The 16,908-nt window shown below is 36.9% G+C and overlaps 1 protein-coding gene across 2 annotated transcripts in view; it reads left to right on the top strand.

The window, feature by feature from the left end:
- Positions 1-16,908, top strand: part of me1 (malic enzyme 1, NADP(+)-dependent, cytosolic) — a 99,585-nt gene that overhangs the window by 26,028 nt on the left and 56,649 nt on the right. For both annotated transcript variants that reach the window (XM_055210465.2, XM_073872276.1), the window contains exons 2-3: positions 4,992-5,125; positions 11,218-11,367. In XM_055210465.2, coding sequence (XP_055066440.2) covers positions 4,992-5,125; positions 11,218-11,367 — 284 coding nt within the window. The remainder of the gene's footprint in view (positions 1-4,991; positions 5,126-11,217; positions 11,368-16,908) is intronic.

Below are 16,908 nucleotides of genomic sequence, written 5' to 3'. Positions count from 1 at the left end.
TTGTTGGGTTTTGACATTAAACGAAGCTTGTCGCGTGATGTGATATTTGTAAGTTCTAGCGTCTCCCGCTGGTTAATGGGTGGGCAGGGTTTTCCGAGGGAAGTGCCCATAAAAAGAAGAGATGCATATAGAAACCCCTGAATCCGTAATCCGAAAAAAAAAATTTCCGAAATTTGTACGAACCCTGGCATTCAGTGCATTCAGCACAGAGATACTCTGTAGCACGCCCAACTGCTTTTTTGACACTTTGCCTACGTTTAGCATGAGGAAACAACTCTATAACTGTGTTAATAAGTCAGAAAGCATGAAATACTATTAAACCACTCCTTTAAACCTTCTCAAATCATCTTTAATTTGTTTTAATCACCAAAATATGTTAACCTATGTCTTTCTTTGTCTGAGGACACTGTGTCATGCACTTATTGCTGAGTATGCAACAAGTGTGTATTTCCTCAGAGGTAGTGAAATGTTTATTTATGTCGCAGTTGTCCTGGATATATATATTTAACAGAACGGCAGTCTCTAATAAACGGTATAGTTGGCGTGTAAAAGCTTGACATGCTCTTACATAAAAACCACTAACATTTCGAGAAAAATAAAATGGTTATTTTTAATTGTAAAAAGGTTGCAATTCAGACCTGGCAGGACCTTTTTGACGTTTAAGAGGCTCCAGACCATCAGTGGCATACTGCAGTTAGTTTCACAGAATTTACATTACAAACCACATCCAATGTATCCAGAGCATCTGTAGTTGTGCCACAGGATCTTTCTAGAAGCCGAATAGTTTTGTTACATGCTGTTTTTGCGGTTTAACTGTGTCTGACATGTTTTCTTTTAAATGAGCATTTTTTTATAAGGCTTTTATGTTTAGGTTAAGTAATTTCACTTAATGGAAAGGTTATTAGTCAGTAAATATAATGTGTTGTTTTTCAGTGGTATTTAACAAATTTGAGTGTCTTTTGCTGCAAAACCCTTTAAGTGCATGTTTTTTGTCATAAACCACCAATCCCACCCTATCTTTCTCCAGTGACTCTTCACTGTCCCTTCTGAATGAAGGTAAAAAGTTCAAATATTTCGTCAGTGTTGTAATATCTGTAAACCTCCTTTAAAGTGCCCATATTATGAGAAAATCACTTTTTCTGGGTTTTGGGGTGTTCTTTTGTGTCTCTGGTGCTGCCACACGCATATAAACTTGGAAAAAATCCATCCATGCTGTTTTGAGTGAGATACAGGTTTCTGAATGTCCTTTGCCTTGAGTCTCAGATTGCACCGTTTCAAAATCAGCTCCGTTGTGACGTAACACGCCTTGTCGTCACATTCCGTTTGAATTTTCCTGCCCACTACTCAGGTCTCCACCCACCAGGTAACTAGAGAGCACAGAGCAGTCACTTCGCTGATATCCTCTATACTGTTATCATGTCTCACGGAAATAACAGCGCTATTTGGATATTGTATTATACTCCCGCCTACTTTTAAAAACAAAGTTTTAACGCGCCCAATAATGATGGATAATAGGCAACAAGCATAATAGAGTGAAATAATATTAGGTAAAGTGTAGTGGATATTTGTGTGTGTAGGTGTGTGTATTTATAGTGCGTAGGCTACTTAAATGTACAGTTTTTAGAAATGTACGCCACACTTAAGAGTATGAAGATTATTGCATTAAAAACGAAAGTTATTTTAAAGGATTAGTCCATCCATTTTCTTAAAAGAAAAATCCAGATAATTTACTCACCACCATGTCATCCAAAATTTTGATGTCTTTCTTTGTTCAGTCGAGAAGAAATTATGTTTTTTGAGGAAAACATTGCAGGATTTTTCTCATTTTAATGGACTTTAATAGAGTCCAACATTTAATACTTAACTCAACACTTAACAGTTTTTTCAACGGAGTTTCAAAGGACTATAAACAATCCCAAACGAGGCATAAGGGTCTTATCCAGCAAAACGATTGTCATTTTTGACAATAAAAATAACAAATATACACTTTTAAACCACAACTTCTCGTCATGTAGATCCGGTCGTGATGCACCAGCTGACCCCACGCAATACGTGAACGCGAAACTCCGCCCCAGTGTTTACAAGCGTCTTGAAAGAGGACCGTTCCTACATTGTTGTATGTCAACTGATACTAATTAATGTCTTTGTGGCAGTTTATTGTTGAAAATGGTCCGCAAATGTGCATTTTATATATGTAACACGTGACCTCCCTACGTCACTACGCATTTACGTTAGGTCGCGCTGGACCGGACCTAGACGAAAAGTTGTGGTTTAAACTTACATATTTTTTATTTTTCTTGTCAAAAATGACAATCGTTTTGCTAGATAAGACCCTTATGCATCGTTTGGGATTGTTTATAGTCCTTTGAAACTCCGTTGAAAAAAACTAAGTGTTGAGTTAAGTATTAAATGTTGGGCTCTATTAAAGTCCATTAAAATGAGAAAAATCCTGCAATGTTTTCCTCAAAAAACATAATTTCTTCTCGACTGAACAAAGAAAGACATCAACATTTTGGATGACATGGTGGTGAGTAAATTATCTGGATTTTTCTTTTAAGAAAATGGACTAATCCTTTAAAGGTTTGCACATTTCAAGCACAAATAAAAAAACTGTTTATTCAGTTATTAATTATAAAACAATAAATGAACTGTTTAAAATGAAGACAAATGGTACTGAACACTTACTGGTTGTTAATCATTAGTAAAACAAGTCAGTGTGGTGAGACAGCCATGAGGAAAATTAAAGTCACATCCACTTAAAAAATGTCCTTGACACCAACTGATTAAAAGATATTGCATAAAAAGGCTCAGAAAATTTTATTATGAGAAAATGTCTGGTATCATTTGTATGAAGGTACAGTACTCATTTAAGATTTTGACAGCTAATGAAACATTTTTTATATTTTTAAATGCTTTTGCGACCACTGTATGTAGATTTTTGTATGTGGGTGTGTTGGTTGGATGTATACAACATGTATAACACCACAGTTTTTTGCATGTGTGCAGACTACGTTTGTTGTAGGTTTGCAAGAAAATAATTTTACAAGCAAATATATAGTCATGTTTAAAATGCAAGACAAGCACTGGCTTTTAGGGTTTTTGGCCGCTTTAAGTGGTTCTTCTGAAGAAGCAGCCAGAGGCGTAGCAATGGTAAAGCAAGTCTGTCATTATGGAAATGGCAGGCTGACTTTAAATCCCACACTGTGCCATCTACAGCTGTGATCCTGACAGATATCCATGGATTCCAACATGGGCTTTCATCCCAGTTGAATATAAGCTTCCTTAAATGTGTTCATGTGAAATCTGATGCCAGAGCCCCCTGGCTATAAACTTTGTGTTTTGAAGGTCAGGGTCAGAGTAGATGTCTTGCCCTTTGATTCAGTATGTGCTGGTGCACTCATGGTGGTGTGCTCCTGTAGCTTAGCTGGAGAGCATTGCAGTAGGTGCAAAGGTCATGTATTGCTTGTTATGCTCTGGAAGTTGCTTCGGATAAAAGCATCTGCCAAATGTAAGGGTGCTACACAGTGAACCGTGACCTCTGTGACCTTTAAGTGGTTTTGGTTGCAGTAAAGACCCACAAAAGGAATTGTTAGTCAGTCTATGACAAAACTTAGAGAAGTCCCTAATTCCGGCCATCTGAAAGAATATGGAGGGGAAATATGAGGAAATATATTTTGTTACTTGTCAAAACAAACTTTTAATAATACAGCTGCAGAGGCTTAGTTGAGTAAAGATTATTATTGAAGTGAAGTCAAAGGGCATTCATGTTTCTTATTATAGTTGTAGCCATTGGAAAGACTTTGTGGTTAAATATACTTCCATGGAATGCATAAAATTGGTTTAATTAAAATGTGCTTAAACTAAAAGTGCACATTGCTGTCACTTATTTAAAGAATGAGGTAAAGGGTGGGGTGCTAAGCTTAAATTGTTAATCTAGTCACTGTTTTAAAGGGGACATTCTTAAAAAATAAAGGTGCTTAAAGCAGAACCTTTTTTGGTTCCTCAAAGAACCATTTAGTCAAAGATTCTTTAAAGAACCATTTCCTTCATACATTTTTATAATCTGAAGAATTTTTTTTCACTTTAAGGATGCTTAAAATTGGCATCTTACTGGCTCTTTAAGACTGCTCCTCTAAACAATTCCCAATCTAGCTTAGTCTGTAGGCCTAAGTGTTGATATTAACTGGGGTGATATTAAATCATGAATATGAAAACTGACATGTTTTTATGGTCTTGGTCTTCAAAGATTCGGTCTTGACTCGGACTTGACTGTATTTGAAAACCAACGGACTCGGTCTCGACTCGGTCTCATCTCTTCAAAGACATGGTCTTGACTCGGACTTGGCATAGGCGGTCTCGTCCCCATCACTACCCTAAAATAAAATTTCTGTCGTCATTTACTCATCTTCAAGTTGTTACAGTCCAGTAAGCTACAGTATACATTTCTTTGGTCTGCTGAACACAAAGTAAGATTTGTAATGAAGCAGAAAACAGGAGCACTGATGACTTCTATAGTAGGAAATACAAATACTATGGAAGTCATTGGTGCTCAGAAGTGGTTTAATTCCAAAAATGTATGTTTATAGAGACGGTTTCAGCAGTAACGACACAAACAAGCGACTGTCGCGGCCCGCTCGTAACTTCTGGTAAACTCCGCTAAGAATAAATAACAACAAAGCACTTTAAACGTAGTTTATTTATATAACAAGCAAAATAACAACACATAGATTACTAGGAAATCAAAACATTTGTTATTTTCGACGAGGCATTTGTTCAAGAGATCAGTTTAGCAACTAGTCAGACCATTAAAAAAACGAAACCGGTAGTAAAGTTCGGATCCAGACGTGTATCACGTGGGTCCGATGAAATAATATAATAAAACTATTGCTGTGATAATTAGTTTTGCAATGACTATCATGTTGTCCTGTAGCTCAATTGGTAGTGTCTCAATTGATAGTGTCATGTAAAGTAAATCCTGTGTCCTCCAACAGGGCATGGCCTTCTCCCTCGAGGAGCGCCTGCAGCTGGGCATTCATGGCCTGCTGCCTCCGTGTTTTCTCAGCCAGGATGTACAACTGTTACGGGTGCTCAGGAACTACGAGCTGAAAAAGGATGATCTGGACAGGTGAGCAAAGACTTTTATCACACCTTATTATTATTATACCAAAACATGATGAGGTATTTGTTTCGGTATTTGGCATTAGCACAGCTACAGTATTGCTCATTAAGTGAATAAACAAACAGCATGATTATCATTATGTCTCCTACAGTCCAAACACAAGCACCACTCATCTGGACCAGTGGTTCCCAATCCTGGTCCTCGACCGCCCCCTCCCAAAAAGTTTTAAATGCCTTCTTATTTAAAACACCGGATTCAACTTATCAGCCTCCTTCCAAAATGGTAAACATGTCTCCCTAACAAGCTGATGAGTTAAATCAGGTGGTGTGTTAAATAAGGAGACATCCAAAACTTTTTGGGAGGGGGTCCTCAAGGACCGGGATTGGGAATCACTGATCTAAACAATGGTAACCACAAAACTCAAAGAAGAAACAGAAACTGTTCTAAATTTCAAAGATAAAGAACATTAAACACTATAAAGTATTTCTTTTTGTAAAAAATAGAGTTTAATTTAAAAAGGAACTCTACAAATACAGTTTCATGCAAAGCATGCTGAATACTACAAATCCACTCCCTATTAAGTATGTCTCCCAAAATCATTCATGTAGTTTGAACCATAATTATAAATTTAACATCATCTTTATAAATTGAAAATAAACCGTATTCCCCATTCAAACGTTTTCAATTTCAATGCTATCCTTGTTACAAAGTTTCAAAGCAAAGAGCTATTAAAATCCCCTGCTGGTCGACAGGACATAAAAAGCTCATCAAAGGCATATCAGTAGGTTTTTTAAATTAACATTTTTCATATTCCGTAAGCTGAGCTTTTATGCCACTTCCAAAATGGTAGCGGTTTATTCCCATGTTTGCCTGTCTGTATGTGCCTTGCATTTCTGGAACTGATGTTCTTGTCATATCTCAACATAACAGACTTTGGTATGTTCTCCCAGGCAGTGAACTTGAAATATTTTTGGGAGGGTCACATTCAGATGAAAAGCCCTGACCTCAGCGTACAATTTACTGACTAGTTACTGTAATGAGCGATTTGTTCCCAGACTTCCAGAGCTGTTTGGACGTTCTGTTGCCAGAATGCTTTAAAGGACTGACTGGGCAACATGCCAACATTTTTAGGAAAAATATTTGAACGTTTGCTTTTGTAAGATACAAAAGGCAAAGTAGGTCAAAAAAAACAATGTGTGTTTGAATAGGGAAAGCACAGGTCTCTGAAACCCTTTCTGCTATTCAGTTTTGACTGTCAGCATGAATAACATTCCAGAACATACAGCATTCTGTAATTGCATTAAATAATACATACCGTATACTTAGTCATTATTGTCATTTGTTTGGTGAATGTCAAGTCTTATTGTGCATCCCAATTCGAATACTGTCATAGCACATAGTGGGCGAATTGGCAGGCTTTGACTTTAATATGCTGACATGTCAAGGAAGGAAGGACGACGACAACGGATGGACAGACGACAACATGTGAAACGAACAACGGAAGGAGTAAAGAACGAATGAACCAAGGAAGGAGGAAAGAACAAACAAATGACTGAAGGAGAAAGGAACGAATGAACGACAGAAGGTGGAAAGAACGAACAAACATTGGAAAGAGGAAGTAACAAACAAATGAGAATACTGAAGAAGAAAAAAGAAAGAAAGGAGGAAAGAATGAACGAACAAACAGCGGAAGGAGGAGAGAACAAGCAAACAATGGAAGGAAGAAAGAATAAATGAACGTTGGAAAGAGAAAAGAACAAAAGAACGATGGAAGGAGGAAAGAACAATGACGGAAGGAGGACAGAATCACAAACAAATGATGGGAGCAGGAAAGAAAGAAAGACAGAAGAAAAGTAATAAAGAAGCACAGAAGAGAAATCTGGAAGGAGGAAAGAAGGAAAGAAAGACAGAAGATGGAAAGAAAGAAATTCGGAAGAAGGAAAAAAGAAAGGAGGAAAGAATGAACGACGAACAGCGGAAGGAGGATAGAACAAGCGAACAATGGAAGGAAGAAAGAATAAATGAACTTTGGAAGGAGAAAAGAACGATGATGGAAGGAGGACAGAATGAACAAACGATTGATGGAAGCAGGAAAGATAGAAAAACAGAAGAAAAAAACGAAAAAGAAAGACGGAAGAAGGAAAGAAATAAATAAGCACAAACGAGAAATATGGAAGAAGGAAAGAAAGAGGGAAAACGGAAAGAAAGAAATATGGAAGAAGGAAAAAAGAAAGAAAGGAGGAAAGAATAAACGAAAAAACAGCGGAAGGAGGATAGAACAAGCGAACAATGAAAGGAATTAAGAATAAATAAATGTCAGAAGGAGAAAAGAACAAACGAACGATGGAAGGAGGAAAGAACGATGACAGAGGGAGGACAGAAGGAAAAACGAATGCTGGAAGCAGGAAAGACAGAAGAAAAGAAAGAAATTGAAGGACGGAAGAAGTTAAGAAATACAGAAGGAGGAAAGAAATTAAGAATCACAGAAGAGAAATATGAAAGGAGGAAAGAAGGCAAGAAAGACGGAAGACGGAAAGAAAGAAATACGGAAGAAGGAAAGAAAAAAAGAAAAAAGAAACATGGAAGGAAAGAAAAAAGAAATGCCAAAAAGAGGAAGAAAAAATAATAATGGAAGAAGGAAAGAAAGAAATACGAAGAAGGAAAGAAATAAAGAATCACAGAAGAGAAATATGAAAGGAGGAAAGAAGGCAAGAAAGACGGAAAGAAAGAAATACAGAAGAAGGAAAGAATAAAAGAAAATGGAAGGAAAGAAAAAAGAAATACCACAAGGAGGAAGAAAAAATAAAGATGGAAGAAGGAATGAAAGAAAGAAATACAGAAGAAGAAAAAATAAAAAAGACGGAAGGAGGAAAGAAAGAAGGAAGGAAAGAGAAAATAGAGAGAGAGAGAGTCAGAGAGAGACAGACAGAGAGGAAGAAAATGTTAACTAGTGTATTACAACAGCATACTGGGAAAGCATTCAGTGCAGCTTTATATCAGCGCGACACAATTTGATTTTGGTAACCAATCCACCACCATCAAGAATGACATCTGCTAGATCCTCCTGAGATGCAATTAAATAATGAGGTGCCAAGTGTCATTTACACATTTCACCCTTTCAAAACTGTCAGAGCATTTCCACATTGTGGCTGTCAGCTACAGCATGAAGACTCTGATATCCACCTTGTACACCTTACGGCCCGTGTAAACATCTTCCTCTGCGTGAGGAAGCTGGACATGCTATTCCGGAGCCAAACAAGTGAGACATTATGCCTCATGATTTGAAGGAAAGCTTGCTCGCACGGTCGCACTGATGGGGAATGTGACGTGGTCTTGTTAATTTGGGTCAGATGTTAAACCTGAATGTATTTCTTTTGAATGTATTCTATAAAAGGAACTTGTGTTTAACATCTCTCAGGGCATTTGTGTGCACTGTGCATATTTTTCCTGGGATTTTTGATAGATGCAGGAAAAACCCTTGCAAAATATTTGACACAATGAGACGCTTTGTAGCCTATTTATGACAGGTTGATGTCCTCCACATATGTTTTTTAAGGGTTTTCGTGTAAATGTCATACAATACAATATATTACGATGTTTATTTATATAGAAAATATTTATCTGAAGTTGGTCAAATTGCTGCACAATGTAAAAAAAAAAGAGAAACAGAACAATAGAAATACATAAAAGAATAGACAATAGTCACAAGCTGTATTCATGGAGTTGAAGAATTTAAAAAATCTGATCAAGAATATTAGATGCCAATGAAATAGAAGGGCACATATTTTGACATTTTTTTCTATCATCTCTATTTTTCCAAATCTATTTTAAGTCTTGTCCTGGAAATATGAAGTAGATCAGAATATCTAAAACAATTTTAAACAGTTTCTATCTGATCACTTAAACCACATACTAAACAGCACAAACTATTCTGTATCAGCGGAGCATGAAAAATCATTTCAGTATTTAGTCTCACTTCACCCATCTCTCTCTCTCTCTCTCTCTCTCTCTGGATCTGATTGTGTCTGTTCCTGCTTTAAGCTGGTGTTACATGGCAGAATACAAACGACTTAAACTGGTCAGGATGTCACAGTTGCTGACTGTTGTCTCTGAAAAATTTTGCACATTAATAGAATAAGAATGGAAAAGGGGTGATAAATGAAATGGCTGCCTCAGAATACTTCTGATTGCCTGTCACCCTTTGCAATCCATAATTTTGGCAGCAGACCAGTATTAAAGAAAAAAGCACTGTGCAAACAAAATTGAAATACATTGAATCTGTGCTCCTCGTATGTTCATTCCTATTGTCAACTTCACTTGAAAAAATAATGATATTTATTGGACCCAGACTTGCCTCTGTTTTTTGTTATATAATCTAGGCTGATTATTTTGCTATTCTTACTATGCACAATTCAAAAGTTTCATTGGTTTGACATTATTCTAGTTTTATGGTTAAATTTAGCCTTGCATTTTCCTGCTGTTCATGATCAGAGCAGAATTACAACCCATTACTGGGCAGTGTTTGCGTTGCAATATGCAATTTTATTCAATTATTAATATTACTATGATTTCAATCTTTGACATGATCTTACTCAGTCAGTATTAAAGATATAAAAATTACATTTACACAGAATCTTCTTTACATTATACAGTATAGGATGTATTTGTGTAGAAAACGTTTTTTAATTCACAGGCGGGATTACATATGTGACTAAAAGGAAGTCTGTTATACTTATTTGTAGTGCATTCCCAATTTTTACATCTTGAGAAGGCAATCGTTTGATTTAATTGTTGACCATTATTGTAAACTGTACATTAAAGGTGCAGTGTGGGACTTTTAGCAGCATCAAGAGGTGAGACTCTCACCCGCTCAGCCCTCTTTTTCGAAACACATAGTGACGCTACGGTAGCCGCCACAGGACAAACAGGTCATCGTCTGAGGCAACATAGTAAAAAAACACGCAGTTTGCCCGTTTAGGAATACTGTAGAAACATGACAGCCCAAAAACAGCGTCTTCCATGTAAGGGGACCCACGTTGTATGTAGATAAACTTTGTCGATTGGAGAAGGTACTTGGTATCACTGGTGTTTCAATATCCTGGCTCAAATCATACCTTACTGATAGACAACAGTTTGTTTCGATTGGGGATTTCAGATCTCCAAATTCATCCTTCTCACATGGTGTCCCTCAGGGCTCTGTCCTAGGTCCCCTGCTCTTCATAATCTACATCCCTCCCCTTGGCCACATAATTCAACACTATGGTCTCAATTTCCATTGCTATGCAGATGACACGCAGATTTATATTCACACCAAGCCCACTAACATATTACCATTATTCATCTGATTTGCTGCTTAAATGCCATCAACAACTGGATGACTCAAAATTTTCTCAAACTTAATCAGGACAAGACAAGAGGCTATTCTTATTTCCACCCCTAGCATTTTGAAAAAACGAACATGTGCAGCCATTTATTCCTGGCTATTGTACTACAACTTCTGCTGAAATTAGAAATCTAGGAGTTATTTTTGATCCTACTCTTACATTTGAGACCCAAATTAAAATGTCACCAAAATATCTTTCTTTCATCTCAAAAGCATCTCCAAAATCCACCCATCCCTCAACTCATCTGCAGCAGAAACACTTATACATGCATTCATTACATCAAGGCTTGACTACTGCCCTACTCTACGGCATCCCGGAAAAAAACTTAAATAGTCTGCAGTATGTCCAAAACTCTGCTGCAAGGCTACTCACTAGTGCAAGGTCCTGGGATCATATCACTCCTATTCTTTAGCAGTTACATTCTATTGGTTTATAAATCCTTACATGATCTAACGCCATCCTACCTATTAGATCTTCTCACTCCATATATTACTTCTCACACCCTTCGCTCTACTGACATGCCTCTTAACAGTCCCCACATCTCGGCTTAACTCCATGGATGACAGGGCATTAAGTGTGGCAGGACCAACATTTTGTAGTGTCTATCCACTGATAATATGGTTAATATGGTAAAGTATATTGCATTTCTGTCAAGAGATCCTTCTAAATGTCCCAAATTGCATCTTTAACACAATTCTTTTTATCCCCCCACAGATACGTCTTTTTGATGGGCCTCCAGGACCGTAATGAGAAGCTCTTCTATCGGGTCTTGACCTCAGATGTAGAGAGATTCATGCCCATTGTGTACACACCTACCGTTGGCCTTGCATGCCAGCAATATGGCCTCACGTTCAGGAGACCTCGGTAAGAGAACGTTCCTTTCTTCGGTTTTAATTTGTTTTCACAGCAAAATTCTTTCTCCTTCTGCACTATACGCAGACACAACCATCGAACCGTCAGGCTTTAGTTTAGGCCTTGGCATTGTTTCTGAATGTTTGTTACATTTTTTCCTCCAGGTGAAGGAAATTGAATCTGGAATGTTGAAACATCTGTCACACAAATTGAATATATTCTGTCATAACAGAAATCTGTTGTGTAAATTGAAGACTGTTGTAAATTTGAAGACTATTGCCAGGTTTTATGAGTCTTTGGAGTAAATGCCAAAAATAATACAGCATTATATAAATACGAAAGCATAACCTATAGCCCTATTACGAGCCTGACGTATGTTGCAGGATTGTTATCCATTTCTATTTCCTCTGCTGGTTTAGCAAAGCATTTCTTAGTGTATTTTGTAGGTCTGGATATGATAAGACATCAGAATAATTCAAGTCTTGTCATTGTTACCAGTTTTATTCTGAGGGAATTTCTTGGGATCCGCAAAGGAGGAGATTTGTCATTGAATTTCCATGTTACACAAGATCTTTCTCACAGTCCCACCTAAAGTTTACTTTAACTTTAATATGATAATTTGCTGGTCATTTGCTCACCCTCAGGCCGTCCAAGATGTAGGTGATATTGTTTTTTAGTAGAAGATTTTTGGCTAAAAACATGGCTGTGGTGATATTATAAAATGCAAATTCACAGGTTCCATGTCTTTGAAAGTTCCAAAAGCCTTTGAGGAGCTCGGATGAAAAAGAGGCTAAATGCCACCTCCATCAAAAAGGAGATTATTATAATAACCTTATAACTAATAATACTCTAGATGCGTATGATGCGTTCATGAAATACTTTCGCTTCAAATCTCCTCTAATCCAGTCCTCAGGCCATTCAGAAATAGCTTTGTTGGCAGAATCCATTAAGAGTCTTTCTTTCTAAAGAGCATTAAAATTGCTAATTTACAAGAAAACATGTCAAACGGTTTTTGCATTTAAGCTCTTTAGTTACAGACAACACAAAAATAATCCCTGCTGCTCCTTACGATTAATCGAAGTCTTATTAAGCACAATCAGTGTGTTTAAGACCCTAAAAATTGCAAAATTATTTTTTGAAATACATCCATGTGCCCTACTTACTTTTTTAAGTTAAATTGTAGGGTTTTTTTGTGCCTGTTTTTGGAGAGTATAGTAAAGACTTGACAGGGAAGTGAAGGATCCTCAAAGGACCACAGAGACAGGAATCAAACTCGGTGGTCACCATGAGCGCACTGACACTATACTGTATGTCGGCACACTAACCACAGTGCTATTGGGGCCAATGTGCCGTACTCACTTAAAAGGGCACTTAAAATGGGCAGTTTTAATCTTTAAAATATAACCTTTTGGATCATACTTGGCGAACAGAGTATTTATCCAAGATGACCCTCTGTGAACTTGTACCCCAGTGTTTTTTGAGGTTGGAAAAAAGTTGTTGGAAACGCGCCCTTCCTGCTGCGTTACTGATGCATGCATAGATCGATTTACCTGATGCTATGGGATACCTGTTATACTTATAATGTTGTAAATAACATTGTGTCTTGCACAGACTGATTGATTTGCGTCATATAAGCTCAATATATCGCAAGGAGCGGTAGGGATTACTTTTGTGTTGCCTGTGAATGGTTATTAAACTTTCAAAGATGTGGAACCCGTGGACTTGGATTTTATAAATCACCAAGGACCAAAACTCCAGCAAAAAATAAAAATAAAAAAAATCTGGTAACACTTTACCTGAAGGGGTGTTCACGAGACTGACACAACAGCTTCATAATCATGACATGACCCTGTCATGAGCATGAAGGAGATTTTATGCACGTTTACTGTATGACAATTGTCATTACAGTAAGTGTCATTTGTTGAATTATGTCATTTTTAATGCCATTGTTTGTAATGTCTTTGTTATGACAACTTGACATTACCAAGACAACATAACTGACCACTTTTTACCAGTGATACAAATTGAATTTGTCATTAAAATGTCATTAAGTGTTAATACTCTGTCATAGTTTAATAATAGCATCATGAATATTTTTCTTGACCTCGACTACAGTGTACAAATTTTAATACTCTGTCAAATAGTTTTATAACGGTTCATAATGTTTTTAAGAAATAAAATCAATCATCCAATAATAATAATTAAAATGTATTAAATTATATTTTATTGCATTTGGAGACTGATTCACCTGAAATTAAATGAAAACAGTAAAATAATGGGCTAAGCCATGCAGTGTTGGGTCCATAACACTGCAAAAACAGTTAATCACATTACATGAATTAATTAAATTAATTAAATGTTTTGTTAGATTTTTCTTCTATGTCAGAAAATTTCAGAACCCTCTGTGTGAGGAAGATCAAGTTCTGTTAGTTGTCAGTTTTTTATGTAGTGTGCACATACATAAAGTTAAGTATAATCTTTTGACATGTCTGTTGCGTTTTGTTAAGGTATTTAAAATTACACGCGTTGTGTCATGATTATATAGGTGTCACGTCAGTCTTATGAACACCCCTTCAAGTAAAGTGTTAACAATTTTCGTTTATGTTCTTCCGGAGAACAATGCCGGATAGCCTGGGTGTGAGTAAAGTGAGTAAAAACTCATAGATGCAATGGTTTTCATCTTCAAGATAAAAAATTTATAAATTAATGATTTTTCACAACCAAAAACCCTAAAGCAGGGATAAGCAATGTCGGTCCTGGAGTACAGATGTCCTGCAGAGTTTAGCTCCAGTTTAATCAAGCACAGCTGAACAACTAATCAAGGTCTTAAGAGTCACATGAAAACTACAGGTAGGCAAGGTTTTATAAGGGTTGGAACTAAAATCTGCAGGACGTCTGCACTCTAGGACCGACTTTGCCTACCCCTGACCTAAAGCTAACCTTCACAGAACATAATTGTCATTTAAAATAAATGTAAAGTATAACACTGTCTGATTTATGAGCCCGTCAGATAGAAAGGACCTCTACATGCACACACACAGCTATTTAGCAAAGATCGGTCATCAGCAGAGACTCCCTACTGGGTGTTTGTGTGTGTCAAAGGGACCACCAAGGTGAAGCAACGATTTAGATGAGAGCCCTAATTACAGCAGCATGAACTGCACAGTGTGAAATAGTGTCAGTAAGGCGGCTTCATCATGCTGGGCTCAACTGCCTGTAATCTTGCATCCTGCAGACTAAAGACTGCAGCAGCGTGCTACTGAGTTTGTGGTCAGGGGTCAAGTTTCATTAGGTGCTAGAGCAGGAAAGGTACAAATCTTAAAAAGTGCACAATAATAGAAAGTGAAGATTGGAAGGAAAAGTCCTTTAGAAAATAAATGGGCTGTCTGAGGTCAGAAAATTGCTGCTACTGAATTGCTACTTACTGTACATAGTTTCTAAAATTCACACTTTTGATAAAATTAATAATTAATCAATACGGTTTTATGAAGCCTTGTAGAAAGCTACAGTGCAGTATATTGCTTTATAAATGTATTTATAGCTAATATCTTAAAAAGGCAACATGTTGGTTAACAAGCATATTACTTGTTTCATATTGCCTGGAATCGAAGTTTGTCCTCGTATATGAACACTCAGCAGGGTTCATGTCAGGTCTTTGAACCTAATATAATGACACAGTGTGAAATGACCGTTTGATATCAGGTTAAGGGAGAGGTCTTTTAGTTGACTCTTTTTGTTTCATCACTAACCTATAGGCGCCAAAGAACTGACTGGAGAGTTTTGAATAGTCGTGTGCACAAATCTTAAATCAGAAAATACTTTTCTTTGTTCAGTCGAGAAGAAATTATGTTTTTTGAGGAAAACATTGCAGGATTGTTCTCGTTTTGATGGACTTTAATAGAGCCCAACACTTAATACTTAAAAATAACACTTAAGGGTCTTATGTAGCGAAACGATTGTCAGTTTTGACAAGAAAAATAAAAAATATGCACTTTTAAACCACAACTTCTCGTCTAGGTCCGGTCCTGAAAAGCGCCAGCGCGACCTCACGTAAATGCGTAGGGACGTGTTACATATATGAAACGCACATTTGCGGACCATTTTAAACAATAAACTGACACGAAGACATTAATTAGTCATTCCACATACAACAACGTCGGAATGGTCCTCTTTCAACACACTTGTAAACACTGGGGTGTAGTTTCGCGCTCGTCCTCAGTGACCTCTTGACGTCATGACGTATTGCATGAGGTCGCGCTGGTGCATCACAGGACCGGACCTAGACAAGAAGTTGTGGTTTAAAAGTGCATATTTTTTATTTTTCTTGTCAAAAATGACAATCATTTAGCTAGATAAGACCCTTATGCTTCGTTTGGGATTGTTTATAGTCCTTTGAAACTTAGTTGAAAAAAAAACTGTTAAGTGTTGAGTTAATTGTTAAGTGTTGGGCTCTATTAAAGTCCATTCAAATATGAAAAATCCTGCAATATTTTCCTCAAAAAAACATAATTTCTTCTCGACTGAACAAAGAAAGACATCAACATTTTGGATGACATGGTGGTCAGTAAATTATCTGGATTTTTTTTTAGAAAATGGACTAATCCTTTAACTCATTTTTTTTGTGATTCACTATTTTCTACATAAAACCATCCTAGATAATGTAAAGGATTTTCTGTCAAAAACTAACCTTGGTTGATTAAGGCAATGTCAAAGATTCAAATTAAATGGAAATCATTGATTGAAATCAAACTTTGATGCTCCACATCTCACAAGTGAGACTTCAGCCTGACTTTCACAGACAGAGTCACATTTTACTTCAGAAGAGTACTTGAGATTCATGACTTATGTGAAACTTACATCATCAACTAGGATGTTTTTGATGTATTTTCAGTATGAAGGATTTGTGATTGCAACTCCAAAGATCAAAACCACAAATCTCAAATAGATGGATCAAAACAGAGTCTAAATAAAGTACTTGAGACCCATTTTGAAGGCTAATTATGATTGGATGAGTGGCTGGGAATGTTTGCCTCCTTCCTGAGCTACAGTAATGACAGGGAGATTGCTCATACTGTAGGTACTGAATGTAGAGCACTTGTGCCTCTTGACACTGTTTGTGGCCTCTATGAAGAGATTTAAGACCTGTAATCTGCACTCATTCATTGGGCCACACAAGCACTGCATGTAGTAAGCATGTAAAGTGTACTTATAATTGATGAGTTTCTAGAGCTTAGCAAAACCCTCTCCCCTTTAGTTTATCTTAGCCAGACCCCATTTCATGAGATCAGCTGTCCAGATGGGATCTAAACTTTATAGCTTGTTCCTGTATAGCTCAGTGCTAAAGCATTGCATTAGCAGCGTAAAAGTCATGGGTTCAAACCCATAGAAGACGCATAGTGATAAAAAAGTATACATTGTAATGCACTGAAAAGTCGCTTTGGATAAAAAACTTCCACCAAATGCATAAATGTAAATGCAGGATTATCAGGATGATCTTTTTGTACCTGTTTGTTTGTAGACCTCACATTAAGTGTTTTTTTATTTGTGTTTGAC

This window comes from Misgurnus anguillicaudatus, chromosome 10 (genome assembly GCF_027580225.2).
Source record: "Misgurnus anguillicaudatus chromosome 10, ASM2758022v2, whole genome shotgun sequence".
In the NCBI taxonomy this organism is placed as follows: Eukaryota; Metazoa; Chordata; class Actinopteri; order Cypriniformes; family Cobitidae; genus Misgurnus; species Misgurnus anguillicaudatus.
This window is presented reverse-complemented; position numbering and strand designations above follow the sequence as displayed.